The sequence below is a fragment of the Eurosta solidaginis genome, chromosome 1, assembly GCF_040869045.1.
Source record: "Eurosta solidaginis isolate ZX-2024a chromosome 1, ASM4086904v1, whole genome shotgun sequence".
NCBI classification, from domain to species: Eukaryota; Metazoa; Arthropoda; class Insecta; order Diptera; family Tephritidae; genus Eurosta; species Eurosta solidaginis.
The window spans coordinates 260384500-260406733 of record NC_090319.1 but is presented as its reverse complement, the minus strand read 5'-3'; the positions used below and the strand labels follow the sequence as shown (position 1 = coordinate 260406733).

Genomic DNA, 22234 nt, shown 5'->3' with positions numbered 1-22234 from the left:
ATTTTGACTAGGACAAACAGGATTAATTCACCAGATTTGCCAAAATATCCGATTCGTCCTTTGCACGTGCGGTTGCAAAAGTACGCACCTAAGCGGGCGGAGATATTCTCAAAACCACGTTCGACAACAAGAGCTAGAGACTATTGGTCCAACGTAAAGGAGAAAAATGTACGTTTGTCTGCTACAACTATATGTAAACCAGGTGACATCCGACCATATGCCACCGTAAAAATTTTAGGCAAAAGTGTTTTCGGTTTGCTTGACTCAGGTGCCTCAATTAGTTGTCTAGGCTCAACATGGGCATCGGAGGTTATGGAAAGAAAACTAAAGATGAAGAAACTCGACTCAAACCTATGCACAGCAGATGGCACTAAACAAACAGTAATAGGTATAGCAACTCTAGATGTTCAGTACCAAGACAAATCTTATCCAATTGACTTTTACATCGTTCCCAGTCTTAGTCAAGATGTGTATTTAGGGGTAAATTTCTGGAAGAAATTTCAAATTGCACCCGATATACTTAGCGAAATCAACCTTCATGAAGATGAAAAAAATGTCCACTTATTATCAACTCTTCAAAAGGAGAAGCTTAACGCAGCTGTTCGATGCTTTCCTTCATTCGAGGAAAAAGGCTTAGGCAAAACAAAGCTCGTTCAACACTTGATAGATGTTGGTGACTCTAAACCGATCAAACAACGTCATTATCCTATATCGCCAGCTGTGGAAAAGCTGATGGGCGAAGAAATTGACCGCATGATTTCTTTGGGAGTTATAGAGGAGTCGAATAGTTCCTGGTCTTCCCCTGTTGTGTTGGTTAGGAAGCCAGGTAAAGTACGATTATGTCTAGACAGTCGCAAAGTTAACTCTTTGACGGTGAAGGATGCCTATCCATTACCGCACATAGAGGGCATATTGAGCAGATTACCTCGCACAGAGTTCATTTCCAGTTTGGATTTGAAGGACGCCTTCTGGCAGATCCCACTGGAAATGACCTCTCGAGAGAAAACGGCATTTACTATACCAAATAGGCCGCTGTATCAGTTTAAAGTAATGCCCTTCGGCTTATGTAATGCTCCTCAAACTATGTGCCGGTTAATGGATAAGGTTATTCCTTACCATCTCAAAGAACGCGTCTTCGTTTACTTAGTTGACCTCCTCCTGGTTTCCGAGGACTTTGACTCCCACATTAACCTCTTACAAGAAGTAGCGTTGCTGATACAGAAAGCTGGACTTACTATCAATATCGCAAAAAGTAAATTTTGCTTAAAACAAGTTCGATATCTTGGATATGTTGTTGGTTACGGCAACCTTCAAACAGATCCAGATAAGGTTTCTGCGATCAGTGAATATCCACCTCCCAAAACTGTCAAACAACTACGGAGATTTTTAGGAATGGCGGGATGGTATAGGCGTTTTATAGCAAATTTTGCTGCCATTACAACCCCTTTAACTGATTTGCTAAAGAAAGGGAATAAGTTTGAATGGAATGAGAATACACAAAACGCCTTTGATTTGCTGAAGCAGCGTTTAACATCAGCTCCTATCTTAGCTAACCCAGATTTTAGTAGGCCTTTCATTGTGCAATGTGATGCGAGCCAGAGCGGAGTAGGTGCAGTGCTTGCTCAAGAAAATGAAAACGGAGATGAGATCCCTATTGCGTACATGAGCCAAAAACTTAACAAGGCACAGCGGAACTACTCCGTAACCGAGCAAGAGTGCCTTGCAGCAGTGTTGGCTGTGAAAAAGTTTCGACCTTATATTGAGGACAGGAGTTTAGAATTATAACGGACCATGCAAGCCTACAGTGGCTGATGAGACAAACAGATCTAAGTGGGCGTTTAGCGCGCTGGGCATTGAAGCTGCAGGTGTTTACGTTTACTATCGAGCATAGAAAGGGATCAGCCAATGTGGTACCAGACGCTCTTTCTCGCGTTGATAACAGTAATGAGGAATTAAAAGTAACTTACGAGAATGTGCCTCATATCGACCTGCTTTTGCCAGAATTCGATAGCGCGGAGTACGGGGATCTAAGAGAAAAACTTTCTCGTAAGGGCGAATCACTTCCAGATTTTAGCATATCCGGAAAGTATATTTATCATCGTACGGAATTCTAAAGCGGTAACGAAGAGCAACAAGAGTCAGCATGGAAGCTTTTGGTTCCAAAAGCATTGCGAAGCCAAGTTATAGGTAATTGCCATGACGATGATACAGCTGCTCACGGTGGAATTTCCAAAACCGTTGAAAGAGTACGAAGATATTTTTACTGGCTTGGCCTTTATGGCTCAGTTGTAGAATACGTATCACGATGTGAAACTTGCAAAACGACCAAACACTCGACAAAAGTTTTAAGACCTCCCATGGGTAATCTCACTCCTACCGAAAGAATTTTCCAGAGACTTTATATTGATATCATTGGACCGTTTCCGCGATCAAAACAAGGTCACATCGGCATATTAATTGTACTTGACCAAATGTCAAAATTTACATTTTTATGTCCATTGAAGAAATTCACAACTTCTCCAATAGTTAACTTTTTAAAACAGCATGTTTTTGATACCTTTGGCGTACCCGAATTTGTTGTTAGTCAATTTAAATCTCGTGATTCCGAAAGTTTCCTGGAGAAATTTGGGGTCAAACATATATACACAGCCCTATATTCGGCCCAGAGTAATAGCTCAGAGCGAGTAAACCGATCTATTAATGCGGCCCTACGCGCCTATATAAAGACCGATCAGAGGGAATGGGACGTGCACTTGAGCAGTATAAACTGCGCCCTTAGGAATTCTTTTCACCAAACTATAAAGCAGACCCCTTATTTTGCTGTATTTGGTCAGCACATGCTGTTACATGGTCAAGATTATAAGCTTCTTCGTAATTTGGGAATGATAAGAGATGGGCGAGTGGAGAGTCCCCTCAACCGACAGGATATAGTAGAAAAGGTAAGAGATTCTGTTCGGAAAAATATGCAAAAAGCCTACGAAGAAAGCTCACGACGATACAACTTGCGATCGAGACCTGTTAGCTATCAAATTGGACAAGAGGTTTTAAGGAGGAATTTTACGCTAAGTGATGCGGCAAAACAGTACAGTAGCAAATTGGCTAAAACGTTTGCTAAAGCGCGAATTCGAGACAAAGTTGGGAAATCGTGTTACATACTTGAAGATATGAAAGGAAAACTCTTGGGAACATATCACGCTAAAGATATCCAAGAGGTATAATTTTTTTTCTACGCCATTATTCAGGTTTGAAAACCGATAGGTGTACTACATTTTCAAACCTGCCCTGTGATGGGTAATCCGTTTATTTCCCGTTGTTCATAAAGCCTGAAGCTAATTACGGTTGTAGTCTGTCACATAGCTTAGAATTTTTTTTTATATCTATAAGAATATATTGTAACCACTACCCAACACTGGTTGAAGAAAATGGGCGAGAGAGTGCTTATGAAGCTGTCAAACTACGTCGAGTGAATTTCCTCTGCCTTTTTCGATTGAGTATCCGCTGGGAGCAGAAGTATTTTTTGGAGCTAGGCTCACGATCAAATATATAATTTTTAAAATCTCAAGTTTTTATAAAAATCTTACGTAGTGCGTACATTTGTTAAAAGTAAGAGTTTTTAGTAAAGTTATTGCTTTGTCGCAATACATATATTTTCGCGGTCTTTAAAATTATTCGACTGTAAATAAAATTCTGAGCTGATGATCCTAAGACTGCACACGTGCATCGAGCATTTGATAATCCATAAGGGAACTTCAACTATTGCGAGCAGCATCTGCATCACAAGTTGGATAAAAAGTGTGATCCCGCGAAAATTCTGAAACTACGAAAAATTCTCGTAGCAGCAGTACAAATTTTGCCAAATTGTTAAAGGCAACCGGTTTCATTTCGTGAGCGAAGGAAGCCACATGCTCTATGCTCCTATGAATTGCCCAGCTAAGCTTTCATTAAGGAATAAACAATCTAATATAACATGAATAAAAATATCAAAAATATACAGTAAGAAATTTTAATTGATTTTAGTGCTACTGTCAAAACTTGGTTTCAATATGTTCGAGAAACTCTAAATTTTTCCGTATGGAATGTTCCAACTTTAAATATGCAAAAGTTGTTTTAGAATTTCATTAACATTCTATTAAATATCGTTTACATCGATAATTCGTTTTAGTTTTAAATGATAAATGAATTTTATTAAAGGAAAGAGAAAAAAAAGAGGAGAAAACATCTAAATAAAGTTATATAGAGCGAGCACCAAAAATTTGAGCAATCATACGTATTTTAAAGTTAATACATAGTCATACAAAAAAAAAAAACACACAATTTTTTTAAGAGAAAACATTTAAGTTATCAATGAATACTTAAAATATTAAAGTATAAAATGCTCTAAGTAAGGCAATATTGTTCCTGCATATAAGCAGGTAGTGTAGATTTGAATTGTAGCTCGTTATTACAAACATACATATGTACAATTGGTTTTTTGATCTACTATCCCTTGTCTTTGAAAAGACAAATTCATTACCTAGGTATCATATGTTATGATTGTAATAGATATACCTAAAGTTTTATTTTCTCAGCTTTCTATGAATGAGTAATGTTGATGTTAGTATTTAATATGAATAAAGTCTAAGAGATCAATGAAAGTCTTGTGAGTCAAATGTAGTTGTTGGTTTTTTTTTTCGGTTGGGTACGGGAGAGCATATTTGACTCTCAGTGCAATGGTAGGGTAGGGAAGGAGAGATGACAAGGAGGCGAAACACCATCGTTAGCCAACATTCGACAAAATATTGTTTTGTTTTGTTTTATTTGTTTATGCATTTGTATTCCCTCTGCATAGAGCTTCTGTCATTTTGGCATTGATGATATTCAACAATATCGTAATTATTAAATTTCATTAGTCGGTCCGTTTTATTTTAGTTTTATGCAACACTAGTCTGTCCGTCCGTAGATATATGAAAAAGGCTGAGTGAAAAAGTTATTTATTTTGCTGTAGGTGTAGTTCCACCTTTGGTTTCGACCAACTAAGTGCATGAAATAATGTTGTTATATATAAGTATTATGGTAGGGCGTAAGGAGCAAGAACCCCGACAATCCGAGTGACTAAGCTTGGATAGAGCAAGCATGCACGAGCGCTTTGAGCCCCTACCGAATCCGTATGAACGGGTACAATAAAAGGAAGTATAATTATAACAAGATCAAACCTATGTATATTTCCGTGCAACGAATTGTAGGAAATGAAAAACGACCCTGTTTCAACGGTATTCCTCTCAATCCTCTCATTTCACTCACGAAAAGATTAAGCAATTGTTTGTTTTTTATCTATTTTCATGGTATTTTGTTATTTTATGTGCAAATTTTGTTTACACTTCGCACTGATGCATGCCATAACTTCGCAACAGGATGTTCTCGTAGTCTTGCATGTTTTGTCGTACGATATAAACAATGCAATACAAAGCGAACACCCCTAATGTTTGAAGCTTTTCATTTATTTTGCGTATTGTACTATATTTCCATCAGTGTAAAAGGGAAGTTGCAAATCACATAAAATAGACAAATTTAATTTCATCTAAAATTGATATTTTCATTGATAATAACTTTATGCTACTGTTACAATATTATTAACCCTTTGCTTACGACTGTTGATTGATAATAACAAATTATTTTCAGTTTTATTGATCTTATGAATTGTATATAGAATAGAAAACTAAAAGCTCGGCAAATCATTCCGTCTTTTTTTCCCTTTTTTGGATTGGCGCATGGAGCGTATCAATGTATTTTTTACTGCTGTATGGCTAAATAATGATTCCCTACATTTCTCATTGACTTTCTACCTATTCATCCTATTCAAAGATCTTCTAGACCTACGGGATCTTTATAAACGGTATATTCCTTTCCCTTTTCAATTAGCGACTCAGAAATTTTACAAGCACTGAAAGGAAGGGAAGCTCCGAATATACAGACCTATTGTTAACAACAGCTATCATCATGTCACGTTAAAAGATTTTTGTTCACCATTTGCTTGATTTTCTGTTTGTTAATTATAACAAGCTCAAACCTATGTATATTTCCGTGCAACGAATTGTAGGAAATGAAAAACGACCCTGTTTCAACGGTATTCCTCTCAATCCTCTCATTTCACTCACGAAAAGATTAAGCAATTGTTTGTTTTTTATCTATTTTCATGGTATTTTGTTATTTTATGTGCAAATTTTGTTTACACTTCGCACTGATGCATGCCATAACTTCGCAACAGGATGTTCTCGTAGTCTTGCATGTTTTGTCGTACGATATAAACAATGCAATACAAAGCGAACACCCCTAATGTTTGAAGCTTTTCATTTATTTTGCGTATTGTATTATATTTCCATCAGTGTAAAAGGGAAGTTGCAAATCACATAAAATAGACAAATTTAATTTCATCTAAAATTGATATTTTCATTGATAATAACTTTATGCTACTGTTACAATATTATTAACCCTTTGCTTACGACTGTTGATTGATAATAACAAATTATTTTCAGTTTTATTGATCTTATGAATTGTATATAGAATAGAAAACTAAAAGCTCGGCAAATCATTCCGTCTTTTTTTTCCTTTTTTGGATTGGCGCATGGAGCGTATCAATGTCTTTTTTACTGCTGTATGGCTAAATAATGATTCCCTACATTTCTCATTGACTTTCTACCTATTCATCCTATTCAAAGATCTTCTAGATCTACGGGATCTTTATAAACGGTATATTCCTTTCCCTTTTCAATTAGCGACTCAGAAATTTTTACAAGCACTGAAAGGAAGGGAAGCTCCGAATATACAGACCTATTGTTAACAACAGCTATCATCATGTCACGTTAAAAGATTTTTGTTCACCATTTGCTTGATTTTCTGTTTGTATCATGCAATTCCGTCGTTCGACCTGGCAAGTCCACTCCACCCTCTTTTTGCATGGAAACTCTACTCCAGTTCTATATTTCATATTTCATTTAACAGTGTTCATTTCAGATGTGTGGCAGTTACTGGGTAGCATTACCTCCTTGGGCCTGCCGAGAAATATTGTGTTTTCACAGTTATCGATTATATGTACTAACTCATTTTATTTTGTTGATTTTCCGACAGGATGGATAATGGATGTATATTGGAAAGATTTTCCGTCATATCCTGTCAAATTTCGTTTCCAGGCAAATCGGTTTCGGCGTTGTTTCATCATCAGTGACGATTTTCGTTCTGTGGTTTGCGTTTGTCTTGTATTTATAATTCGTAGGTACATAAGCCGGTATTGTCAAAATAGATGTTTAAGTATATGTATGTGCTGTGTGCTCATTCAGAACCGAGGGTGGTTTTTACAGATGTTGTTGTTGTTGTTGTAGCGATAAGGACACTCCCCGAAGGCCTTGGGGAGTGTTATCGATGTTGATGGTCCTTTGCCGGATGCAGATCCCGTACATTCCGGTACAAGCCCCGCCCCATAAAGCTACTAGCCCGACCATCTCGGGAACGATTTGGTATGACCACATGAACTTTCTAGGCCATAACGCCCTACCACCCCCTAGATCCATCAGGAGTTCAGGGTCGCCAGAGCCTCGGCTTTTAATGAAACTTATTCGCCACGGGTAGGTGAAATTGACATTTGGGTTGGAGAAGTTATATATATTGCGCTGGCAACACCTTGAGAGGGTTGCGCTACACAACCCCTTGAATCAATTTGGTATTTTAGTCGCCTCTTACGACAGGCATACCTACCGCGGGTATATTCTAAGCCCCCTAACCCGGGGTGTGGTTTTTACTGATCGATTTGTGTTGCTGACTGAGGCAGGTAGAAGTCAGTAATTCTAGTCTTTGATCTTCTTTGTGGGTTTGTTGCTTTGGTGCGTTTATTGTTTTGTGATTATTTGTTGTTGTGTGTTTGTACCTGTGTGATTACTTTGTTAAAAACTTGTTTCCAAGAAACTGCCGTCCATGCTGTTGCAAAAGGGTTAATCTGACATAACAGTTTTATTCAAAAGAAAACAAAATTGCGACATGTCCATCATAAAACCGACAGACCAGATTTTATTGACATGTTAAACGCTATCATAAAACACCTATCACATAGGAGCTTAACAAAAAAAAATTTAAATAGACTGCATACTTATTTTTTTAGATTGTTGCGTTTGCTTTATGACATGTCTCACTAGTATATTGCTGCTTTAAATTTGACATGTGCGTTTATTTCTTTTTTTCGTCATTTTATTGCTGTATGCATATGTATATGGACCTACAATATGTCGATAGACCTACAAACAGATGATAACAGCTATAATGAAGCGCTCCCGAATATTTGTGATATAGTCAAGCACTCAGCGACGAGTTGCTGCTCAACAAAAACGCCAAAGAAGTACCTCCCAATCTTAGAGTGGCTGCCGAAGTATGAAAGCTCTTTTCTACTACAGGACATTGTTGCTGGTCTAACGGTGGGCCTTACCACCATACCACAAGCAATAGCTTATGGTACTGTAGCGGGCTTAACCCCACAATATGGATTGTATTCAGCATTTATGGGATGTTTCGTTTATATTATTTTTGGTACATGCAAAGATGTAACAGTTGGTGAGTATTTTTATAACATATGTATAAAGAAAAAGTAATACAAATAAGAGTGTATTCATAGCGAAAAATAAAAAGTAGCAATTTAGTTGCACCTTAATTGCAAGATAGAATATTAAAAGATATTATTAGGCCTCAATGCACTGCGATCTTCGAGATTAAGAGTCACGCCAACTTGATCGGAAAGTGAACCGGCGTTGCATCCTCCAGCTCACAAGAGCAACAGATATCTGTATCGGATAGATTTAACTTACTTAGGTGATATCATAGACAATCGTCCGAACTGCTTTGTTTCCCAGTTACTTATGGTTTCCAAAGTATATGCCTTTGTGAGCACACAGAAGAATCTTCATCATATCATATAATACTGTTAGAGCACCCTGTTTGGCTAGGTAGGCTGCCTGTTCATTACCTTCATGGGAACTCATCCTAACAAAGCCTTGTTTTTGGCTCACAAATCATTTAGGATTCCAATGCATTCATCCAATAGCTTAGAAGTACATAATGGTGTATGACTGTAAGGCACGTAAGGCTACCTGGCTGTCTACTAAGTCATCTGCATACCTTTGTGTGTCAAATACATTGGATTTCAGTACTGAGCGAGATCATTCCAATTGATTCAGTTGTCCCTCTCAGTATAATACGGATTTTGTTTCTCTTTAACATGGATAGCATCGAGCGAATGATCATTGGCCTTATATCAGACATTCATAGCTTGTTCGGTAGCTTGATATGTCGTGTTATTGAAAGCCCCTGAAATGTCAATAAAAGCGTAGAGGACTACATTTTTAGGGCCTTTTCAATTTTTCCCACGCGGCTATGAATAGCCGTCTCCGTGGCTTTTCCTGACTAATATGCAAATTGAGTCCTACACAAAGGGAGTTTCTTACGATTGACCATTTTTTCCATACCCTAACTGGAGGCTAGATGGTCGATACGACGGGAGCAGTTGCTCGGTTTTCCCTGGCTTGTGTATGAATACTACCTTAACCTCTTTCCAACTGTTTGTAATGTAGCCGAACAGTAGATATGTATGCCTTATCTAGGTTGGATAACGCTGGGGTTATATGGTTTAATGCCTGCTGTATCAAACAGTGATATACCTCATCATCATATTGAGATATATGTCAAAAGTCGAATACAAAATTCAAGTATCTACTAAACTTCGCTTACGAAGTAGGACGATATACGAGAGTTGCTATTTATATTTTGAGCCTAATAATGAAAAGACAGTAATTTATTATCGAAAATGGCTTTATTGTTTATCGAAGTATTCTCCATGATAATCAATACCCTTTTGCATGCGTTCAAACCAATTTTCGTAGCAATTTTTCGAGATTGAGGTATCTCCAAAACATGGTTTTTGAATGCATCAACGGCTTCTTCATGTGCTGATAAACGTTGGCCACGCAATTAATTTTTGATTTGTGGAAATAAACAGAAGTCATTTGGTGCCAAATCAGGACTGTACGGAGGGTGACTCATTAATTCGACGTTTTGGCCAGTCAAATAGACGGTTGGTTGTTTCAGCCAATGTGTGAGAGCTGGCATTGTCATGATGAAGAATGATCCTTCGTTGTCGCTTCTTCTTCCGTATTTCACCAAGCACTACTGGCAAACAAATGGTTGGGGCCATTCGGAATTCACCGTTCTTCGTTGATCTAATGACACGGTAGCCACATGTCCAGTTATTCCGAAGAAACAGGCGATCATTTGTTTCGAAGTGCTTCGCGCACGAATAACTTTTGGTGGATTTGGCTCATCTTGGAATACCCATACACTGTATTACTGTTTTGTTTCGGGATCATATGCATAGATCCAAGATTCGTCACCTGTGTAGATGTTATATACAGCTTTTGATACACCGCGATTGTATTTCTTAGGCATTTCTTTGCACCAATTGACACGAGCATCTTTTTGAGCTTTTGTCAAATTATGCGGGATCCAACGCGAACAAATTTTTTTCACAGCTAAATGTTCATGCAATATCTTATTGAGGTTCGTCATACTAATGCCCAGGGATGCCTCAATCTCACGATAAGTCCTATGATGATCTTGCAATATAAGTTCGCGCACAGCGTCAATGTTTTTTTGCACAACAACTGATTTTGGACGACCTTCACGACTTTCGTCCCTGAGCGGCGACCACGATGGAATTGGATATACCAGCGTTTCACTGTGGCAAAGGATGGGGCTTCATCACCAAAAGTGGAAGTAAGTTGTTCAAAGCACTCCTGTCTCATCGCACGAAAATTTTCACGAGTTAATTCCATTTTTTCGCCGAGATACAATTTTTAAGTTACTGTAAACAACACAAGTTGTGCTCAAATGTCAAAATTTTCTGAAGAAGGTTGTGCTTAACCCTCTAACCAGTAAGAGTGCCTCAGAGCATGCATCACAAATATCAAGATTTCCGTGTGAAAAAAATATTTTTTCTTAAGAAAATAAACTTAACTCTCTCCCCGTATTTCTAGTGAAATTTCTTTCTCAAATTAAAATAAAATCGGGTGGACGGTTTGTCTTCTATACTCAGTTTTGTGCGAACAGGTGGAGAAAACGATCGTTTTTTTTGATAAAGAAATTTATTATTTTCAATATCAAAACTTTTTCTTTTGAAGTGCGAGGAGCTTGATAATTTTTTTTCGTTAAGCTGTGCTCATTAACTTGCTGATTTAATATCTAAAGTTTTAAAATAAGTGGAATTTTCTGCCCGGCAGTGCAAAAACTAAAGGGTGCCTCAGGGCACTGTTGTCGTTCAGCGCGAACTTTTCTACACATTGATTTTATTAAAAAGTTCTCTATATAGTCGGTTTTACTTTTATTTCATAACTTGTTTTCATAAAGTGAATACAAATATACTCTTTTTAAACCGCTGTACGATGTCGCGTGTAAAATTTTTGAAGTTATCGGACGAAGAAATCCATGAAATCATGGAATGGGTAGTGACAAGTGATGAAGAAGATTCAAACAGTGGAATAGACTCTGGTTCTCTGAACCACGAGCCAGAGGAAATAAGTCCAGAGGACGAACACTTGATATCCAATGCCTTCGAGGTATGGATACGAGTGCAAATTTTTTCAACGAGGTAGCCAATTACTCACTTACAACATCTACAGTCAGAGATACTGCTACTGCCGATGAAGGTGACATTCCATCGACAGATGCGATTACAGCAACCTACACGGCATTGACGTCAACTCCAATTCAAGGAAAGAGAGCTCGTTCGCCGTTACCAAGACCCGAAGGCACCGGTCCAGCCGTAGTGCCAACCAATGGTGGTTTTGTTGGAAGTAAGTATATCTCCCCCATCTTTGCTCATGGCGATCTTGCTTTATATTTATTTTATCAGACATTAAATCAATTTCCAAAGATTCCGCTGAGTTTAGCAAGTTGATGTGGCGCAATACAGCTCTTAAACTTCATGTAAATGAGGTCGCATTCCGTGGATGCGCACGTTTACCTGACAACATAAAAGAGCTTTCAACTCCCTGCCAATTATTTCTATATTTTTTTCTAAAGAAATAATTGATATGATTGTTCAGGAGACTAACCGGTGTCCTCTTAGTGGGGACATTAACTCAAAATTCAATGTGAATGCCGATGAAATATGTCAATACATCGGAATTCATTTATATATGTCAATATATCGATACCCGAATTTAGAAAGCTATTGGGGAAACAACCCTTTCGAACCCATTCGCAAAACCATTGAAATGATTTGAAGCTATAAAAAGATTCTTATCATTCCGAGATGAGGAAGGGTAAAAAAAGGGCAACCAAGTTATGACCCGTTATTTCGGATACGTAATTTCTCGAATCTTCTCAACGAACGCTTCGACTCAATCCCAAAACATGGTCAACTTTGGTAAGCTGCTGCTATTTGTCAACTCGCAGAAATTATCAGGTTTTATTTCTTTTCTTGATTAATGTCGATGAGCAAATGTGCTAACCGAAAATGAAACACCATCTAAGACAATATATTCCAAACAAGCCCCACAAGTGGGGTGTCAAATTGTTCGTATTGGGCCATTCGTATGGTTACGCATATAGGTTTGAAGTCTACAATAGCGCAGGAGACAATATTATTCTACAAAATTGTCCCGATCTAGGCAGCTCAGCAAATGTTGTAGTTCGGTTATCCCAAACTGTGAATGACTTCATGTACCATATAATTTACTTCGACAATTTCTATACGTCGTTACCTCTGTTGGTTTATTTGCGAGCTCGTGGCATATTTGGTCTTGGCACAATTCGAGTGAATCGCATCCCAAATTGCAAATTGCCACCGGACAGTTCTATAGCAAAGGAAGAGCGTGGGTTTTCAACAGAGTACGTGGGCTCTGCATATGGAATCGATATTAGTACTGTTCTGTGGAAGGACAATAAAGCGGTCAGGCTGGCTTCGACTTATGTAGGAGTTGAGACATTCGATCGAAGCAATCCGAATGAGCAAACGATATGACAGGAAGAAGAAGCAAAACATTGAAGTCGATTGCCCACAATTATTAGGGAATACAACAGCCATGTGAGAGGCGTCGACTTAATGGATGGTTTGATGGGACGATATCATGTGAGAGCCAAGACACGTGATGTAATGGCTTGCCATTTTTATCATTTTATTGATATGGCTGCAACGAACGCTTACCTTCTTTATAAGCGAATAAATATAGAGAAGATAAATGACTCCAGTAATATTTCTGACGAAGGAGAAAAGATTTTACAGCTGCCTGAATTCAGAGAACAAATCGCTGCTGCTCTTGTGAGCTACAATCAAAAGCGTTCGGCGGGTCGTCCATCTTCAACAAGCCAACCAACTACTTTACCTGATTCTCTGAGCGTAGGCAGAAAAGCTGCATATCCTGTTTGTGATGTTCGCTTCAACGGTAATACACATCTTCCGAAATGGCTTGAGAAAAAAGGTGGTAAAAAATGGTGTAAACTTTGTAAAAACTCCCAAACTCAATGTGTCTGCGAAGTACGTAATTTACATTTATGCTGCTCCGTCACGAAAAATTGTTTCGGGGAATATCATACAAAGAAATAATCTATTTGTGTTATTATTCATTGTTTATTAAAACTTATTTCAATAAAAACATTGTTCCTTACTAAAAATTGTAAGTGTTAATTTGTTTGCTCTAACCGACAAGAGTGCCTGGAGGCACTGTTTCTTATTTCTCACCTGGCAGACAAACGAAACGACATATTGACTTTTTGTTGATGGAATTAAGTTTGTTATGTCCTAATTAATCTAGAAAAAAATTCCCAACCGTTTCCGATCATTATTTAAAGTTTGCTGGTTTGAGGGTTAAAAACGTCAAACTTTTAATTGAAACCGTCAGATGGCGCCGGCAAACAATTAGTGTTGCCAAGACTCAAAATATAAATAGCAATCCTCGTAATGATTGTTTCAAATCAAATGCCGCCTTCCAGTGAGTTTTACAGCTCCGGCTCACGCTCACTTCTCACGGGAATGCTCTGGATCATTGAGAGACTTGAAAAGCAGATGTAAAATTTCGCACACGTGAAATGTGATAGGCAGATGTCGCTACTGTTTTTCATTTAACTCATACGGCGAAAGGCTAAGCAGCGACATCTATTTTTGAAAAAGTAGGTTTATTAAAGGCCGCGTTGCCAACCTAAAAAGAAGTAATTAACAAATTATCTGGCTCACAAATTGAACCAGACATCTATCAGGATTTATCTGGCTCAAATCGTTATTGATGCATTTACATGCAAAATTATTTATCTGGCTCAGGATTTTGCCACCGGATGACGGCAAGATTTTAAAATTTTTAAAAAAAGATTTTAAAAGATTTCAATTTTCCAAACAAATTTGTCTGTCTCTCTCTTCAAAGGTCCCACTGCCATAATGTCGCTGATGGTGCAAACGCATGTGACGGCTAGCGCCGATTATGCTATATTAGTCTGCTTTTTATCTGGTGCCGTTACATTACTTATGGGTATACTCGATTTGGGTGCGCTAGTGCAATTTATATCGATTCCAGTGACAACAGGATTTACTAATGCGGCAGCTATAACAATTGCTAGTGGACAAATTAATAGCTTGTTTGGTATAAAAAGTAAGTACGAAATAAAATATATAAAATGAGAAAATAGTCTCTCGGAAATGTATTACAGCTTTGTAGAATTGTAACTGAAGTTACTCTCTGTGTGAAATTGGTATTATGTTGAGTCATGATTCAATAAACCAGACGATGAAGTCAATATTACCAAATGTAGTCGCATTTGACAATACTTGCTCTTATATATTTGAGTGTTGCTTCAGGTGGGTCTAAGGAATTCACTACGTAATTCGCGAATTACTAACTAAACGGAGCATTCATGTATTCATTCGCAATTCACATTCGACAGCTGCTTACCGGTACTAAGCAAAAACAGTATCTAACGTTAAGAGTATTTTTTGTACGAACGGTTGATAACTAGTTTAATCTCAACTAGATAAACTTGTGTGAAGTACTTCACTAGTAATAGTGACGAGAATGGTTAAACAATTAGTGGATATTCAACTCACATTAGAATCCAAATATAAAAATGCATTATTGTTGTTCGATTGGAGAGCAATAATTGTTTTAGCCATTATCGACTCTATTACTATTGTAGTTTTCTAAAAATTCACACGAGCCGAGAGTATTTGTTAGGTCATTACTTAGCATACCATAAAGTCCTTATGGCTACGGTCGGTGTAGTATAGATGTAGTGTGCTAGCCTAACTAGCCAAAGGTCCCTGACAAAACAACAAAATATTTGAGCAAATTTTTCTAAAACCGTAGCGTTGTTGTTGTTGTTGTAGCGATGAGGTTACTCCCCGAAGGCTTTGGGGAGTGTTATCGATGTTATTGTTGTTGTTGTAGCGATAAGGTTGCTCCCGAAGGCTTTGGGGAGTGTTATCGGCCCATTAAATCTGGTATTTAAGTCGCCTCTTACGACAGGCATACCTACCGCGGTTATGTTCTGACCCACTAACCCGCTGGGGGTAAAACGGTAGCGTTCCTCGGAAGTGGTTTGGAAGAGAAGCTGGACCTCAATATTTTGGGAGGTATGTATCAAATCATTATTATTTCAGGATCGATTTTGGACAGTTTGGTATAATCTCCGGATCATTTTGGAATAATTTCGGGATTATCGATAATTTTTGCATTTTTTTTGGGGATCCTAGGAATATTGAGAAAAATGTTAAAACCGGTTAGTCTCCAAACCCAATTTGACAAGGGATGACGGAAAATCGTTCCAATATACATCATTGTTGCAGTACTATTGCGGTATTGTTTTCGGAACTATTTTGTTTCGACTGTTTCAGGATTGTGTTCCATACCACTACGGAATCATTTTGGCTTTGATTTTAGATCATTTTGTAACTATTTCGAAATAATTTCAGGATATTTTGGACTATTTCCGCACAGTCTCAGTAATCATTGCGAGACCATTTGGGAAAAGTTTCAAGGATGATTTCAAGTTGTTTAATAGATTGAAAGGAACTGTTTCGGGTCCCCTAGCGGGTTAGGGGGTTAGAATATACCCGCGGTAGGCATGCCTGTGGTAAGAGGCGACTAAAATACCAGATTCAAGGTAGCGAATCCCGTTTCACTGTTCACTAACAGACGGGGCTCTGGCGATCCCAAGCTCCTCATGAATCGTTCCCGAGATGGTCGGGTTAGTACCTTAATGGTACTGTGTTACCGGAGCGTGCCGGATCTGTATCCGGCAAAGGACCTTCACACCGATAACACTCCCCAAAACCTTCGGGGAGTAACCTTATCGCTACAAAAACAACTTTATCGGGTCCATTCGGGATTCTGTTTTTTTTTTTTTGGATAATTTTTTCGAATATTTCGACCTTCTTTGTACAGCTTCGCTATTATTTTTAGGATTATAGATTAAAGATTTCGCAATTATTTTTGGATAGTTGTTCCTAGTGGGGACGTGTTGTTTCAAATCTGTGTCAATTCGACCTAAACAAATATTATTTCGATGGGTGAGCGCACACTTGTGCTAAGTGCCTATTTGGCCAAAACTTCAGCATCATTTCCACTTAGTATGCATTTTTTGTAAGCGAGTTATCAATAATGACGGCTCAGAGGCCAGTTTAAATATCTGTTCTCCTAAATATCAATCGCCTCTAAAAGACAAAACATGCTCTCCTGAAAACCTTAAAATTTGTCACTTATCACAAGTGGGCACTCACCCATGGATTTGGTAAGTGATAATTTGAGCTCCAAGCAATTTTAGATTTTAGGTTCAACGAAAGTGGGTTTAGGTTAGTATACATACTTAAACCGTAAAATTAAAAAAATGTATGAGCTGCATACTACCAATAAAGATGTACTTGACTCTCTAAGGCCCTGTGAGCTCCAAATGCCATAATACAAATTTGTGAATGGCATCATTCTTTTCTATAGCGATCTACAAATGCCTGAACAAGATAATTTTACTTTATCAAATTTAGTATGCATAGCAATCGCAAAACATTTATAGAGTTCTTACTAACAAAGATCTGTGTTCGATGCCACAGACGTAACGTTAAATTTAAACACAGGGGCGAATCAGCGGGTTAGGGTGCTAAGAATTTACCCGCGGCAGGTATGTGTATGTACATATGCATGTATGTATGTATTGACAAGATATTAGTACAATAAGATCTAGGATCTTTTATAGTACAACCAAGATGAATAACTCTTATAATAATAAAAATAATAAAATAAGTCGAACTATGTCAAACTTAATAACAAACTCAAATTTATAAATAAAAAATTTAATAGGAAAATTGTATTTAAAACTAGCATCTATAGTTAATATATAAATAAATAAATTATTACACTTTGAGAAAGCTCATTCACATTGACTAGTAATTGTAGATAGCGAAAACTCAGATATACATATTTACGTTAACTGAAAAAGTATAAATAATATTTTTAAAGTTGCTTTTATTAAGACTACTTAGAATAGGTGCTGGAACTCTGTACGAATAGCATTGACAAAGAATAGCCGGGCCGAAGTTAAATAGTTATAAGTTGGCACTATTAAATCGTTGATTCGGGCAGATCTGGGAAAACTAACTTATCACTTGGCACTTTGTAACAAGTTGATAGAGAAAAATACAGTTTCTGGCTCTCAGGTAATTAGAAATTTCACAGCCCAACAAACGCGTTCTCCAACCAGATATGTGGTCAAACTTACTTAATCCGAACACATAACGGGTCACATGGTTGAATGCTACATCAATTTTGTGTGCAGACTGCAAATTATCGGCATAATTAATTGTATGGCAAGCTTTCTCCTAATGTTAGCGGGGGTAAAGGTTGCAGACATTCTCAGGTTCCTCAGAACATTATACACCTTACTAACAACAGAGTTCACATGGTCGTTGCAAGTCAAAGTTGTATTGATAATGAAACCAAGATTGGTTACTTTGGGTACTAGTTTTAGGCTTTTGTCGTCGGCAATGTATACAGGTGGTAAATTTTGAAAATCTATTCTCTTTTTAGCTATAGGCAGCACATACGATTTATCACTATTTAGGCATAATTCATTTTTCATCGCCCAGTCAGAAATGGATGTTAGGTCCCTATTCAACCTCGAGCATATATCACGTGTGTCCTCATGATTCCCGGATAGATTTAGCTGTATATCGTCAGCATAAGCATGCATGTGTACGTGCTGGCATCCATAGAAAATATCGTTAAGGGGTACTAGTACTAACACAAGACGGGGAGACGCGGCAAACAAATGCATTATTTAGGAGAAAGAACAATCAGAACTGTCACTTACATGTACACGAGGATTTTTTAAATTACGCCACAAAACATGATTCGGCAATGATGTGTTTACTAAAATATTTACACTTCTCTCGCTTTATAATAAAAGTGGTTCGTTCCGGACAAGCTTGTATTCACACCAATTGGTTTCATTGCGGTTCCTTTTCCAAACGGAGTATCTTTTATTACGCTTGCTGATCATTGCTCGAACTGATCTGTTGAACCAAGGGCAAGATGGTTTACCCTGATAGGCACGTACCAGAACATGAGTCGTATAGAGATATCCCAGGTTACCGTTCAAAAATCTTAATTTTTCATGTACGGAGCTTAGATCCCAACAAACCGACCAGTTAATTTGAGCAATGTCATTTAATAGATTATTTACGTTCATCATTCGGTAATCTGCGAAAAGGGGCGGACTAGAAACTATATCATTGTCATTAAACTTAATGTCAAACGAACAGAAAATTACGTCATGGTCCGATACAAACGACATTTGATCAAACTTTAGAACAATTGACATATCAGACACAATGAAATAATCGAAGACTAGGACAGTAATTTTGTCCGAACCTTGTGGGAACAGACATGTTAACTACACCAAGACCAACACCGGAAACATCGTCTAACAGGCGGCTGCTATATGCGTCACTATATAAAAGGTTTACATTAAAATCTCCACATATAATAATATCAGTAAAATCAACAGCGACTGAGGACAATATTGTAGAGAATTCCTTAACACTACAACATTTATGAGGATTATAAACACACGATAAAAGAAATTTGGACAATGGACCAGACACTTCAACTAACAAATGCTCACTACCGCTATCAGATATACCTGATATTAACCAACTCCTAAGATACTTTCTACAATATATAGCTACACCACAACCCTTTTTATCCTTCCTATCCATCCTATACAGTACGTAGTCCTTTATGTCAAAATGGGCGTCCTTGACTTCAGATCTAAACCAGGTTTCGGATACGCAAATAATGTCAACACACGACGGTTCGAGCACAGCTCTAATAATATCCATTTTTTCGATGTTCAGGCTACGCGCATTGAAATGAACAACATTAAACCCTTTTTGGCGTTTGCATAATATGTTTAGCATAGCAAGGCTATTATCTGCAATGCTATTCGAATATCTATTCTTTCCTAACACTAAAAGGAGAGAAATTTGGGGCTAAAGCAACTTTAAATGATTGAAAACACAAATACCGTAAAAACAAATACGAACAGAAAATTTTCGCTATCTTCACATAACAAAAATAAAAATAAATAGAATACAAAAAAACAAGCAAATATATAAGCTTAGGACTAGCAAAACTGCTCCAGATCCTTTTCACGTGAGATCTTTGTGGGCTGCATGGCTTTGTCGCTACCTTGCCTGAAATAAACACAGCCACGAAAACTGAAGGCCGCCTGCAGCTTCCCCTCTCGTCGTAATTTAATCGCTGCTTGGGGAAGAATCCGCTTTTCCCTAGGAAGGCTCTCATGGAGATTAAAATTACCGTGTATTCCATGAGATGCCAACGTAACGACGGATTTCGTACGCCTACGGTAGTCGACAAAAGCTCGGAGAGTACGATTCCTATCCAGCGGTGAATGAAATTTAATGATGATTGCCGTATTGACTCCAGCTCGCGGGGGCTTAGTTCGAAAAATGTCTCTAATTTGTGGAGACTGGAAGTCAATGGACAAACAAGGTTGAAGATGCTTTTAAGGTTTTCTCCTTCCTTGAAGGGAACGCCGAAGGCGACAGCGTCAGCAGAAATGTCAGGAGTCGATCTACTCTCTAAGCTTTTTGCAAGATCCACCTTTAATCGTTCGACTTCTGCCTCAGACTTTTCCAGCTTCTCATTCAACTGCAATATACGCTCCGATGATTCACCAACAGCAGCAGAAAGCGATGAAATCTCCTCTTCGATCGGTTTTGTGAGCTTCGCTTCCACCTCACCAATTCTCTGAGACACACTCTCGATTAATACTCGTAACTGATCAGTCTGTTGGTGTACCTTCGACTCTGGCGGGGTGTAATAAGGCCTTTAAGGCCTTATATCGCTATCGATTGAGAAATAAAGCCTTTATTAAGAATAAGGTCTTATTTCTATTATTTATTCAACTTTGGTTGAGATATAAGGCCTTAAAGGCCTTATCTCAAAAGGCGTTATTACACCCCGCCTCGACTCTACTTCCTTCCCAGCCAGAATTTTTTGAAAATTTTGATCCAAAAATATTTAAATATCATACCCCAAGATGATTAAAAACGTTCAAATTTAAAGGCAATTTCTGTTCGAAAATTAACGTATCGTTGGGAGAAAAATGTACCATAAATGTGATTATTCCTGAATAATAATTTATGATTCCTATTTCGAGGGATTCAAGGGGCTGTGTAGCGCAATATATAGCTTCTCCAACCCAATTGTCAACCTCACCTTCGAGCGGCGAATCCCGTTTCACTAACAGACGAGACTCTGGCGACCCCAAGCTCCTCATGGAACTTGGGGTGGGGAGGGAGGGATGGCCTGAAGGTTTAATGTGGCCATATAAATCGTTCCCGAGATGGTCGGGCCAGCACCTTAATGATGCTGTGTTACCGGAGCGTATCGGATCTGTATCCGACAAAGGACCATCACATCGATAACACTCCCCAAAGCCTTCGGGGAGTAACCTAATCGCTACAACAACATTTTTATTCATATTTGATATCATTGTAAAATTGAGCTTTAATAGTTTTAGAGTAATATTTGACTGCTTTTCACAGTCATTTTCTGATCATATTCGTGAATATATTTCAATCGTTTTGGTTGAGATTTTTGAATCACTTTTGAATGCCATTATAATGCATTTATTCTTCATATCTCATTCAAAATATGATACTACATAATAATCTTATTTCATAAGGGGAAGAAAGCATGCGAAAGTGAGCTTTTCGAACCACAGCTAACTCGCGAACAAACTTGACCGATATACAACTGCGACTACAACATCCAACATCAGCATTATCGTCCGCATCTTAAAATATGGATACGATACGGGATGTTGAAGCTGTATCCAGGTATGACAAGATAGTTTCACTTACCTGGGGTTCAAATAGCTCACAACCTATGTATTGTCCAATCATTATGTATTTTCTGGGAAGCTGAAGGGGAGAAATTGTTTTGGGAATCTGCATTCCCGAGCAGCATTACATTATTTTTGTCTTGAAGAATATTGTAACGAATTTACTTGCAAATCCTCTTATTTGCAATCCTCCGCTAAGTTCGTATCGCTAAACTGTTGAATAAATAACTCCAATATTGAATAACGGAAAAATGACCTTTATTAAAATACTTCACAATAACACTCAAACTGTGCAACGAATAGCTTAATAACCAAACTCATATCTTAAAGGAAACTGACTTTCAAAATAATAGTGCTATTGCTCGCTAGATATCGTCTTACTCGTAACTGCTTGACAATTCAAATCAAACTGAATTACTTCTTACTCGCCTGCATCGCTTTTATAGTTTACGCTGCATACTTCTAGGCTCTTCGATTTCCAGAAGTTACTAGTTGTTTCGGCTACAAAATCGCCAGCCACAACTACGTGCACAAATTATTGCTCTCTCTTGTGACAACTCAGATAAGGTATATGCATGTGTTTGTAGTTTACAGTCTCCCGCACACACATAAGCGTATAAGTAAATTCATCGGTGTGTGACATCTCATCTCTCGCTGCCTTGTATGTAAATGTTGCTCGTCGGAATGTGTACATATGTGTAGACGCAATTATTGATTCGTTTATGTAGATACATAATGATTGAATTATTGATGTGCACTCACGTCACTGCTTAGATCGGCTTAGAGCTGGCAGCACTCCTTAGTTTTGCTAATATTC

General features: G+C 38.0%; 2 protein-coding genes across 4 annotated transcripts in view; one reads left to right on the top strand and one right to left on the bottom strand.

The window, feature by feature from the left end:
- Positions 1–22234, bottom strand: part of Nlp (Nucleoplasmin) — a 59768-nt gene that overhangs the window by 18914 nt on the left and 18620 nt on the right. The gene's annotated exons all lie outside the window — the stretch shown is intronic.
- LOC137242467 (sodium-independent sulfate anion transporter) overlaps positions 1–22234 on the top strand; it is a 34593-nt gene that overhangs the window by 8669 nt on the left and 3690 nt on the right. For both annotated transcript variants that reach the window (XM_067769753.1, XM_067769759.1), the window contains exons 2-3: positions 8260–8574; positions 14427–14651. In XM_067769753.1, the coding sequence (XP_067625854.1) occupies positions 8260–8574; positions 14427–14651 (540 nt within the window). The remainder of the gene's footprint in view (positions 1–8259; positions 8575–14426; positions 14652–22234) is intronic.